The sequence below is a fragment of the Plecotus auritus genome (genome assembly GCF_963455305.1).
Source record: "Plecotus auritus genome assembly, chromosome: 14".
Classification (NCBI taxonomy): Eukaryota; Metazoa; Chordata; class Mammalia; order Chiroptera; family Vespertilionidae; genus Plecotus; species Plecotus auritus.
The window spans coordinates 10395392-10408627 of NC_137780.1; the positions used below are offsets into that span (position 1 = coordinate 10395392).

Consider the following 13236-nt stretch of genomic DNA (forward strand, 5'->3'; position numbering starts at 1 on the left):
TTCATATTATTTTTATTCTATTCATATCAAGATGCATTTTTATTTCCTTTAAAGCCTCTTACATTCTTTCCTTTTTACCTTTTCCTCCTCAGAAGTTTTTATATTGTATTGTTTTATATTGTATTGTTTTTCATCTCCCTGTTTTGTTCTGCATTTCCATCTTTGCCAAAGCTACTTTTCAAGGTTTTGATAATTAACTCAGTTTTCTTCTACTTTTTCTGATTTAGAGGAAGGTTTTTCCTAGTGTCCTTAAAATTGCTTCCTAATAGGATAGCCCACTCACTTGACCTTGTGGACATGACTGTATTACAACACAGTAATTGCTGTTCATCAAAATGACCTTGAGATTTCATGAAAATATTAAGTTGTTCTAAGAGTATTACTTTGCTTATGTACTCGCTTTTAATGGAAGACTGGAGGCCCAGTGCACAACATTTGTGCACTGGTTGGGTCCCTAGCGGCTGCAGGCTGCCAGCCTGGGCATCCCTCCCTTCCCCCCGCTGGCCCCACCCCCTGGTTGAACTCCTGAAGGACCTCCTGGTCAAGGGGACAATTTGCATACTATGCTTTTATTATCTAGGATTTCTATGCTGCCCAAGAAAGGGTCCTTGCCTCCAGGACCTTACCCTCGAATGGGTAACATGCATGGGAAAAGGTGTAACAAAATATGGCATGCCTTGCTATGACGTAGGTACCTAAAGAGATATGAGAACCAAGAAATCATTTTCTGCTAGGCTGGGCTGAGCCATTTTCATGAACGATTTGGCTGGGATTTGAGTTGAACATTGAGACTTGGAAGTAATTTTAAGAAGAGAAGAGGAGCACAAATAGATCATTCTCAGAGGGAAGCCTGAAGGACGCAGCCAAGAAGAATCAATCTCAGTGGCTGCATCAGAAAGTTCATGTGAGGTGATAATGGTCATATTCCTGGGAAAGCCCATGAGCATTCCATCGGCAGGGGCTTCGTTAGCTAGTCTAACACTGTATATTTAATCTCGGAGACCCTAGGAATCTATGGACGTTAAAAAAAAAGTAGGGTGGTGACTGATCAAAGCAGTCATCGGAAGAGGCATAGGATGGAGGCATGCAGCATGGATTAGATGGGGACTGGATGGAGGCAGTGTGCCCAGCTTGGAGATAGCTGCCATAGTCCAGGTGTGAGCTCATGCAGGCCCGATTTAGGTTCTGGTCGGAAGTCGGCTATTGTGAAGGATGAGGGTATACTTTTCAAAGCGGAAGAGGAACTAGTTTGAAAGGAAAGGTGATTATTTGGAGAGTGGGGATGGGGAGCGGATGTTGGATCATCCCAGGAGAAGTTGCCAGCACTGGGTTGAGAGTGTGGGCCTAGGGCTCACACCTGCATACTGGAGCTTGAGCCAAGTATGCCTTCTCACTGACTTCCCAGGCGTAGGAAAGGGAAGAAATGCTGCTTGGAAAGCTTACTTTTAAATTTTCTTTCTCACTAGTCATTGTCTTCCTAAGGAAGCAGGGACCTGGGTTTCTTTTTATTTATTTTATTTTTTAAATGTTTTTATTGATTTCAGAGAGGAAGGGAGAGAGACATCAGTGATGAGAGAGAATCATTGATCAGCTACTGGCTGCCTTCTGCCTGCCCCTCACTGGGGATTGAGCCCATAGCCTGGGCATTTGCCCTGACCGGGAATCGAACCAGCAACCTCCTGGTGCATGAGTCGACGCTCAACCAACCGAGCCACATTGGCTCTGGGTTTCTTTTCAAATAAGGGTAGGGAGGGCCATGTAGATGGAAGGTTCTGGTAGTAACTCAGAAATTACTAGCAACACTCTCTTGATGTCAAGTAAATTTTCGGTGATGGTTAAAGAAACTGCACTGAAAAATGGTTTATCTACAGTTCATATTCTCAAGCCCTTTATTCTCAGACATGACCCAAACAGTCTGGCTGCTTTGACTTGGTTTTCTATGACTATAGCATCAGTAATGTCTTCAAAGAAGGTGATGAGTGTGCTTCTGTGGGCGCAATTAACATTACTCCTATATTTAACCTCTTAGGTTAAAGAGTAGTTACATTTATTATTATAAATACCCTGGATTGGAATCCTAATTTAGCCAAACTATTTGGATGATCTTATCTCAAGCTGTAATACACAGCCCCCCCCCCCCCCACCCTTTTTATGTCATGCGTACTGAGCCAATTTAAAGTGGTTCTAAGTGGTGAGGTCTTCCTTCCTGTGGAATTAGCGGTAGCTGAGGATTTGAGTCTGTACCACCTTGCAATCCACTAATGTGATATTTACTGAGGAGGCATCAGTCTAGAGAAAGGTAGTCAATATAAATCAGTGTTGACAAAGTGTGATTAACTCTGAAATATTTCATCAATGCTGCAGTCCCAGGCAGCCTCTATGCTAATTACTAGTCTCTGTGCCTACTTTCAGGGGACTCGGACAGACCCTGGGCACAGCAGACACGGAGCAGCAAAATTGCAATTATGCTCAGACCGTCTCTGATGACAATTTATGCATTTGGTGTGATGACCTCCCCCTTCCCAAGAGGGCAATAAACAGAATGCATTTTCATTAAGATACTAATGCACTTAATCACCAGGGGAAAGGGTTAGGAAGGAGCGGGAGACCTTCCAGGGCTGTGGGATGGAGCTGATGGGGAGAGAGGCTTTATTCTAAAGGCAGTTTCTTTGCAAAGCTGGAGGCAGGCCCAGGGCGCCTCCCACATGCCAATTCCAGATGAAGTTTGGATCTTCTGGCTACATACCGTTTCAAATATGTCAGTACTACCACTAAATGTAAACTCGGATGATAAAAACCCAGTTTCACCTCAGTTTATTCTTACCCATAACACTTTCATGGGGCCGGGGGGTTTGTATCTCCTTCTGCAAGTGGTGTAACAAGGGTGATGAGGATGGTGATGATGAAGATGAGGATCACTGTTTACCAATAGTGAAGCATTGACCAAGCATTGAGTTGTTTAGTGAGACTGTGGTCCAGGTTACAGCAAGAATCAGGGAACTTCAGGCATGGCTGCCCTGTAGGAGCTTCCTGCAAAGTCCCAAATGAGCCCGCCGATTATCGTCCATAATGAAGTTTATGTCAAAAAGGCAATATGCCTGCCTGGCCGATGTGGCTCAGTGGTTGCGTGTCAGCCCAGGAAGTAAGAGGTTGCCAATTCCATTCGCGCTCAGGACACATACCTGGGTTGCGGCTCCATCCCCAGTAGGGGGCGTGTAGGAGACAGCCTATCAATGATGTTTCTCATTGATGTTTCTATCTCTTTCCCTCTCCCTTCCACTCTATCTAAAAATCAATAAAAACATATTTTTAAAAAAGACAATATGCCTGATGCATCCCAACGTTAGTCACCCAAAGAAACCCAGGCTTAGCTAAAGACCATGGATGCATGCCCCACAGACACCAATAGTTTGGTGAAGGTCTAGGAAGGTGGAGAAAGGGATGGATGGATGGATGGAGGTGGACAAAGGGTGGGGAAAAGGCTACAACTGCAGTGATGTCAGCATTAATTTTTTTTCCTTTATTGATTAAGGTACTACCTATATGTCCTTATCCCCCATTGCCCCCCCACCCTCCCACTCATGCCCTCACCCCCCTGCCCCGGTGTCTGTGTCCATTGGTTAAACTTACATGTATGCGTACAAGTCCTTTGATTGATCTCTCCCCCTTACCCCCATCCTCCCCTACCTTCCCTCTGAGGTTTGATGGTCTGTTCGATGCTTTTCTGTCTCCGGATCTGTTTTTGTTCATCAGTTTATTTGGAAGCATTAAAATCCTATCTAATAAAAGAGTAATATGCAAATTGACTGTCACTCCAAGACACAAGATGGGTGCCCCCATGTGGACACAAGATGGCCGCCACAAGATGGCCTGCAGGGGAGGGCAGTTGTGGGCAGTTAGGGGTGACCAGGCCAGCAGAGTAGGGCAGTTGGGGGTGACCAGGATGGCAGAGGAGGGCAGTGGGGGGGGGGACCAGGTCAGCAGGGGAGTGTAGTTGGGGGGGGCAAGCCTGCAGGGGAAAGCAGTTGGGAGGGACCAGGCCTGCAGGGGAGGAAAGTTGGGGGGAACCAGGCCTGCAGGAGAGGGCAGTTGGGGGGACCAGGCCTGCAGGGGAGGGTAGTTGGGGAGGACCAGGCCTGCAGGGGAGGGCAATTGTGTGTGATCAGGCCAGCAGGGAAGGCAGTTACGGGTGACCAGGCCGGCAGAGGAGGGCAGTTAGGGGTGACCGGGCCAGCAGGGGAGGGCAGTTGGGGGCAACCAGGCCTGTAGGGGAGGACAGTTAGGGGCGACCAGAATGGCAGGGGGAGGCAGTTAGGGATGACCAGGCCAGCAGGGGAGGGAAGTTAGGGACAATCGGGCTAGCCAGGGAGCAGTTAGGCATTGATCAGGCTGGCAGGGGAGTGGTTAGGGGGTGATCAGGCTGGCAGGCAGAAGCGGTTAGGGACAATCAGGCAGAGGCAGGCAAGCAGTTGGGAGCCAGCAGTACTGGATTGTGAGAGGGATGTCCAACTGCCCGTTTAGGCCCGGTGGGATCGGGTCTAAATGGGCAGTCAGACATCCCTCAAGGGGTCCCAGATTGGAGAGGGTGCAGGCTGGGCTGAGGAACACCCCTCCCCGTGCATGAATTTCGTGCACTGGGCCTCTAGTTTTTTAATAAAGAAAGAGAAATCCAGGCTTGACGATATAAGAAGATAGTTGTGATGCTTGAGGTTTTATAGAAATAATCTACTTCAAAATACCTTTGGATCCTGAGATCCCAGAAGACTGGGTCTTGGCCTGGGTGAGCTAAGCATCAAATGAAAGGCTCATTCTGAACAGGAGTTTTTGAAGAGCTTCGCCAGATACCTTCTCAGTGTTCAATGTGTCTTCAGTGGTTGTCCCAGAGCATCCAGCCTCATGACACTTGTCACAGCCTCGTGCCTGTTATTTATTTAATTCTGCGGGAAGGGGACAGGAGTCATCCACTGCCTTTGAGATGCTCACATTTCCTGGGTCTTGCCCACATGACGGCTTGTCTCCTCCTGCCCCTGTGTTTCAGGTAACATAGAATACAGCTGTCCTGCTACGAACGAATGCGAAATCACGAAGCGCCGGCGTAAATCCTGCCAAGCTTGCCGTTTCATGAAGTGTTTGAAAGTGGGCATGCTGAAGGAAGGTAAGGCCCTGGGCGGTAGCCCTGCGCTTCAGCTGGGAATGGGAGGTGGGGGGGGGGGGGTGCGGATGAGGAATTGTCACAATGCGAGAGAAACCGGGAAAAGGTGGGGTCACAATAAGTGCCCCGAATCTGAGGGCGGAATGCCTCTTCTTTATCTGACCTCTCTGATACCTCATGGCTAGCTGCTGACATCGACAGGAAGGGGCAAGGTAGGATGTACCTGTTGTTTGGCTCAACCCACCAGGTAGGTTTGGGCAATTCTGGTTTTCTTCATCCTTATAATTTCCAGAAGGCAGGAGATGGAGAGCACCCAGGAGGCGACTCTATTGTCTTTCTGCATTTCTTCTCTTTATCAGCTTCACAGAGAGATTTTTCCCATCTTTATTGAGCTAGGATTGACAGAGTATATATTTAATGTGCCGAAGGTGCTGTTTTGATATACATGTATTTTGTAAAATAATTGCTACCATGTAGCTAATTAACATATCCATCATTTCATGTAGCTACCATGTTCTTCTTGCTTAATTAATCTTAGATTTAAAGCACGGTTTATTGTCTTCCAGTCTTATCTTTTGGATTGATTTTCCATTATAAAGAACTTGCAGTCATGACATTAGCATTGTGGCTCTCAGTCGGGGATAATAGCAACATACACAAGATAATAACCGTGCGTGTGTACACTGTGCTGAACACACTGGCTAAGCTCACACAGCCAGGAACTGGAAGCAAATGGTCAGATTCTAGAATTCTCTCAACTCCCACCCACATCAAAGGTCCTGAGATATTTGTGTATCTCAGCATGTCTGTGAAACTAACATTCGAGCTCAGAGAAAATTTGTGTTGTTGTTTTTTTTATTTGAAAACCCTAGATTTAGCTGTGTGTGGGGTTTTATTTAAAGTATCTTTGTGCATATGGGTGCCTTTATAAACGTGCATGTTGCATGCTGCCTTTGAGTTATACTATCTCCTTTTCTTCAGAAAATTTGCCAGAATTTAAACCAAATATAACTTTATAAAGGAACAAAATGAAAGCGTGGTCATTGACATTTGAGAGAAAATGAGGTAAAGTAAATATTTAAATGTATAGCTTCTGCGAAGTCATAGACTCTGCCTCGTTAGGGTTGGCTCTGTGTGTTTGTCTGTTTTGTCCTTAATGGCGATCACTGGCTTTTTAACCTCCGCATTTAAAGATCCAAGCATGTGCCCCAAGAACGAACCAGAGCTTCACTCAGCGTGGCATTACCCATCTCATCACTTTTCCTGGTTTGTTCTTATTACTTTTTACCGTGAGCAGTGTGATAGGACGATGAGTGGATCAGATCATATGTGGGGGTGTGGAAATCACGCCATGCTTCTTCCCTGTGGCTTGTCCACTGAGAACGAACTCCTTCCTTGATAGGAACAAAAAAAGGCTTAATGAAGAGTCGGGAGCTGAGAAGTCATTATTTTGAAAGAGCAAGTCAATTTTTGAAAGTGTTATGAAAGTAATATATGAATCAACAACTTTTTGAGTTGATGTGTCCCAGATACTGATTTTATTTTCAAAATCTGGAGAATGCTGGGATATGCCTCCATTTCCAAATGGATAGAAATGTTCTGATCAGTTTGATCTTACTGCTGTAATTTACATGACCGTGTGTCCTTCCAGGATTAAGCAGGAAGTAGAAAACAACATTTTCCCCTGAATTTACCCTCTTGTGGTTTTTAAGCAGGAGCCATCTTGAAAGGTGTTTAGAGCAACTCAAGAGCTGTGAACTGTGTCTAATTAAACGTTGTTGGTGAAAGGCAATGGGTGCGGTGCTTACCTAATATTCACGCCTCTTCACATGCTCTGATCGAGCCTGTAGAGGGTCTATTTTCAAGGAAATTGCTGCTGTGGCTGATATACTCATGTAATAATTCATTTTCCTCTACCCCCTTATGCCTACTTTGATGGGCAAATACCAGTTCTCTTAGGCCCTTCCCCCAAAGAGAAAGGATAGAATGGTTATGAGCAAATATGGAACACTCTTTTATTTTTGCACTTGAAAAAAAAATGCAGTGACAAACGGCATTCCCTCCAGCATATAAATGCACAATTCCGTGTGGCCATCGCCTTGGTTCCAGACCGGCCTTCTCCGCCTGCAGAGAATGATCCTGCCTTAAGTGTGTCTTTATGGATGAAGAGGGAGTTGAGTCCCAGGCAGTGTGTCAGGGATCAGGATGTAGTAAATCTATTCAAATGTAAACCTGTTCAATTCAATTACCAGCCTCTAATAAAATTTGCTGCTACAACCCCCGTGTTGACCACGGCGGTCCACGCAGGCTGGTGGCTCAGCGGGTCTGGAAATTGACAGACACAATCTATTTAAACAAAAAACAACAACATTAGTTCTCAAATCTGAAATGAAATCAGGTTTCAACAGCTTTGATGGGGACCTTCTTTCCTTTAACAGGTATTTTCTTGAGTCAACTAGCCAAATGCATCTTAGATAATGCCTGCCTGAGGGAAATGAGTTTTTTTCCAAAGGGCGATTTATAGAAAAATGAGACTTTCTTTAAAAATAATAATCCTTCATTGATTGCCATTTCCTTTTTTTGTTTTTGTTGTTAATCCTCACCAGATGATATTTTCCCATTGATTTTTAGAGAGAGGGAAAGATAGAGAGAAATATCGATGTGAGAGAAACACATGGATTGGTTGCCTCCTGCAGGAGCCCGGGCCAGGGCCCAGGCCGGGGAGGAGCCTGCAACTGAGGTATGTGCCCTTGACCGGAATCGAACCTGGGACCCTTCAGTCCTCAGGCCGAAGCTCTATCCACTGAGCCAAACCAGCTAGGGCTTGATCACCATTTTGCTAAAGACCTGGGGTGCAAAAGGGAAGTGATGGCTCAGTGGGTGACCAATTCCAGTTATGTTATATGACATATAATTAAATTCTTACCAGATACTAGTATGCCTTCTCATGAGCCAGCACCAGAATAGTATCTGAATGAATGACATTTGATTTTATGGTTAGAATTTTTGAATAAAAAAACTGTTACTAGTTGAAGCCATGAAACAGATGTGTGGAGAAACAACAAAAGACCGCAATATAACAAAATTCCAAGAAGTACGCTTGAAAAATGATAGTTTCTTCAAATCTGAGTGGTTACACCAGTCCGCATCCTAAAGAATTCTCCTTTGCTGGTAAGCCTCAGGAGTGATGGGCCGGCATGATGTTTGCGGCATCACCCCATACTGTATGTCAGAGAAAGCCCATCCGTTATAAGATATCTGCTCTCCACATTCGCCTTTCATTTTTTGCAGGTATTGTGTATTTGAAGGGGGAAAACAAGACCTCCTTACGGTGCACCCATAAATCTGGCCAAGATTTATTTTTATTCTGATCCTTCTCCTTGGTTACTTGAAGATGACTGCAGGGCCTACGCGTTCAGTTTGCTCTCTGTCGGTGGCAAACAGAGACAGTTTGTGAAAGCAGTAATTATTTTACTTCGGTAGAGAATTCACTGATCAAAGGATGAAGGGCGTTTTGCTGTTTATTGCTGTGATGGGTTTCACCTTGGCAACTCAATTATTAATTTTTATTTTTGGACTCTTGCAAATGAGAGCAAGACACCCCATTCATGCACAGTATGGTAGGCCTGCATATCAAAGTGCGGAGGACCAATTTAGTTATATCATGGGGAAAAAGTGGGCATTTATACTTTGCCTTAAAAAAGGGGGGGGGGGTTCCTTAACCTTTCTTTGTTAAATTTATTTTATTTTGTTATTTTTTGGTAGTCCTCACCCTAAGATATTTTTCCATTGATTACTTTTAGAGAGAGTGGATAGGAGGGCGAGAGACAGAGAGAAACATCAATGTGAGAGGGAGAAACATCAATTGGTTGCCTCCCACATGGGCCCTGGGGATCGAGCCTGCAACCGAGGTACATGCCCTTGACCTGAATCAAATCCGGGACCCTTCAGTCCTCGGTCTGATGCTCTATCTACTGAGCCAAACCAGCTAGGGCTTAATAATCTTTAGGGTCATCATCAGTAAAATGATGGTAGCAATAACAGTGTTCGCAAATAAAGTGTTGTGTCTAGTAAGATACTATAGGTTAAGTGCTTGCCGCCCAATGTGGCTCAGAGTAAGGATCAGATCGACATCAGCTGTTGTTGCTGGACACAATCAGGGTCAAGTTTTAGACTCAAGTCCTGGCACAGTATTTCTGGACTTTACGATGGTACCGAAAGGACATGACCGCGTAGAAACGTGCTTCGGGTTTTGAATGTTCATCTTTTCCCAGGTGAGCACTGGGCAGTAGGGTGCTTTCTCATGATGCTGGGCAGCGGCCCTGAGCTTAACTCCCGGTCGGCCCCGTGGTCACGAGGTCAGCCAGGACACCCTGCAGTGTGGCCAGTTGTTAGTGATTCTGCCCGGCGGAGGCTGATGGCAGTGTTCGGAGCACGTGTCAGGTGGGCTAGGCCAGGCTCCGACGTTCAGTCGGTTAGATTGTTACTTTCAAGTTCACCTGGGTTGATCAGGAGGCAGCCACATCCTACGTGGAGGAGCATCCTTAGTGCATGCGATAGCACGGCCTTATTCATGTCGCTGCCATGACATTTCCCCAGTCAGTTGTCTCGAACCCCCCGCAGGACATAAAGAAAAAATTATCCCAGAACGGTTTTTGCTGCCTTCACAGCTTGCGTCTTGATTTATATATGGCACCAGGGACTCCCAGTCCTCGGGGTTCACCCTTATCAGCAGGCCAGCAAAGAGCATCTTCCCGGTCCAATTGCCCTTCTGTTTATAACTTCCATTTTAATAAAATGTTCATTTAAAGGGTGTAGCATTTTCCAGGTAGGTTCTCTTTAAAAAAAAGTGAAGCAACTCCAGTCATTTAGTAGCAAGCAGCTGTGTTTTTGCTTACTTAAAGAACCTGCTTAGCAAATGCATCCGAACAAAATCTCTTTTGTACAAACTCCCAAAGAAGACATTGCCAAGGTGAATTTTTTTTCTCCCCCTGAAGTCTAATATCATTATGTTGCCAAGTCGAAAACAGAAATTATCGGTAGGGAAATTCGGGTTCTCAACGCCTTCAAAAAGCAGAACAAAGAGAAGGAGGAAGCTTTAATGGTATTCAAGGAAAATATTTCTGTGTTAGATGACAGGTAATAGAACCGCGTTGACCTCCCTGGTATTTCTTGCACTCTCTGTTGTAATATTATCCTAAGAAGCTCCCTCATTAATGCAGAGTGTTAGACAAAACTCCCAAGTTATCAGATCATCAGCAGCAAAGAGTGCCTTTTTGTGAGCGCAGTCTTGACACTGAGCCACTGGGGAGTATCTCTAAGGTGCCACCAAAAAAGTTATTTCAAGTAGATACCAGTCAGTGATTTTTTTGTTGTTGTTGTTCATGCTTTGTTTTTTAAAATATATTTTTATTGATTTCAGAGAGGAAGGGAAAGGAAGAGAGAGATGGAAACATCAATGATGAGAATCACTGATCAGCTGCCTCCTGCACCCCCTACACTGGGGATCGAGCCCACAACCTAGGCATGTGCCATGACCGGGAATCTAACCGTGACCTTCTGGTTCATAGATTAACATGACCGGGAATCTAACCGTGACCTTCTGGTTCATAGATTAACACTCAACTGCTGAGCCAGGCCTGCCAAGCTGTTCATGCTTTGTTGATATGAAATGTCTCGAAATGAGGAGCAAAGATTTTGCATGTAAAAGTAATAACCTATTTTTGAGAGCTCCATATCTTCATATGCATTAGGCTGTGCAGTGTGCACTTTAGTTGGGTTTTTATTTTTTGTTAAGCCTTGCAATGACCCCTGGAGTGGGCATTTCCCCACTGCACGGAGGGAATGGAAGTGAGAGATCGCTACTTGCAGCCAATCGATGTTTCTCTCTCATCGTTGATGATTCCATCTCCATTCCTCGTTCTCTAAAATCAATAAAAACTTTGAATAAAGTGCCTTCAGAACTATACTCCTTATAAGTTTTGCCTTTGACTCTGTGCCTCGGTTATTTTGAGGCTAGGCCAGTGGTCGGCAAACTCATTAGTCAACAGAGCCAAATATCTACAGTACAACGATTGAAATTTCTTTGGAGAGCCACATTTTTTAAACTTAAACTTCTTCTAACGCCACTTCTTCAAAATAGACTCGCCCAGGCCATGGTATTTTGTGGAAGAGCCATACTCAAAGGGCCAAAGAGCCACATGTGGCTCGCGAGCCGCAGTTTGCCGACCACGGGACTAGGCCATCAGGTACCACTGGGGTATTACAGTCTACTGGTTTTACGAATGGGGAAAATGAAAGCACTAATATTTTAAAGACGCCACTGCATCTGCATCAGATCCATGTGGGTCTTAGGCCATCACATGCTCCCTCTGTGCATCTGGTTCTCTGAAGCAATTGTGCAGGCACATATTCTCCAAAGACAGCAATTCCATTAGAAATGAAGTGGATTGTCTCATGTAAACTTACCAAAGAGCGCACCAGGATCATTGGAGCTGAATACATCTCCCCTCACTGCCTTTGTGCGAGAGAACAGCAAGATGGCAATTACGAGAAGCTGTTCCTTCAGCCCCTTCCCCCTGCTTTCCTTGGAACACTATTAAAAGTTAATCATTTATGTCATTGTCCCCATGTGTCATTTCCATTTGTAAACTTGAAATAGGGAGCCGGCAGTTATCTAGTACGCTACACATTTTTATTCCTTTTGGATTACAAAGTCCCCAATGGATTTCGCCCCCAGGATGGGGAAAACCTGCTTCAACATTTGCTCATGTACTGAGAGTCCTGTGACACCCCGGTGAGTGATGAGGGGGAGGGGCTCCCCCAGCCACAGAGGACTCTGATGTGGAATTTTCCCCACCGGCTCCAGATAACAGATTTTCGCTCCTTTTCACCCATGCACACGTATGTCAATGTGGCGTTGATGAGGAGGATATTGTGCTTACATTTACTGTAAGACAGTCCTGGTAGACATGTGAATAAGGCTCACTGAATGCAGTGCTTCATGATGGTATTTCATGTGGGCACCATTCCTAACTGTTAGTCACCCTTTTGTTAAGACGGCTCCCTCCACGTTACGTCAGGTGTCTTAGATGGTTTTGCTCCTTCCTAAGTTGCCCTCAAATGAAAGCTGAAATCAAGCGCTGGTCATTTTTGAAGAGGCCGTTCTGTACTTTTGTGTCTCTCTCGCTTAGTAGGTTATGGAGCCACCAACCAGCTTCCCCGAGGCAAGCTGTCTGCAAAGGAACAAGCCAGCTGGCTTGGCCAAGGTTGATCAATGATGGGAGGCAGGCTGGGTTCCAGGTCCACAAAATCCACTCAGTGGAGAGTAGGTCAGCGGCTTCCCCAAAGCCAATTAGCTGGCAGAAGTCGGCATGCCCGGTGCTCGCCAAAATCCCCGGGCCTGCTGGCTCTGGTGGGGAGTCCATCCTTGGGCTTCCTGGCGAACCGGCCTTCAGTGAATGGCAGATTGTGCTGTGTGAGAGCCAGTGTGGCTCTGTGGCCACTGGAGCAAATCTCAGGGACCCGCCACGCCCACTCATCCGTGGTACCCAGGTGGACTACACAGCCCAGGTACAACGGGAGGGATGGAGGGAAGCTCGGGTGTGATGACTCTCAGCCCATTTTCCACATCACAGATTTGTTTTTACCCGACATCAGTGAGCCACACCATTGAAAGAGCACAGCGTGGACATGTTTTGGGGAAGCCGGAAGCATTGGAGACCTTTGTCAGGGGGCGGTGGGATTTGTGCTATTGTAAAGCCCCCGTTGTAACAAGCTCTTATTTTATAGGTGACTATGGTGAGCAAAGGGGGACCCAGGGCAAAACCCAAATGGGGGGTTTCTTAGCAGTGGCCCGTTGGTTAACCTGCCTGTCCAAGGATTAAGCAGATCCAGGATCAGAATCCCTTCCCTGTTTTCCTCAACTATTCATTTTCAACTATTATGTATTTTCTACAGAGGCCGCGTAATCATAATAACATTAAGATGCCTGGATTATTTTACTCGAGTGTTTAGGTATATTGGGGATGTAGGGAATTTACAGAGTAGAATATAGAACAATGAGATCATGCACGTCTCCTAGT

General features: G+C 45.6%; 1 protein-coding gene across 8 annotated transcripts in view; it reads left to right on the top strand.

Moving 5' to 3' along the window:
* The window catches only part of ESRRG (estrogen related receptor gamma), a 458151-nt gene that overhangs the window by 335691 nt on the left and 109224 nt on the right, over positions 1-13236 (top strand). For all 8 annotated transcript variants that reach the window (XM_080650913.1, XM_080650910.1, XM_080650911.1 and 5 more), the window contains one exon: positions 5039-5155. In XM_080650913.1, coding sequence (XP_080507039.1) covers positions 5039-5155 — 117 coding nt within the window. The remainder of the gene's footprint in view (positions 1-5038; positions 5156-13236) is intronic.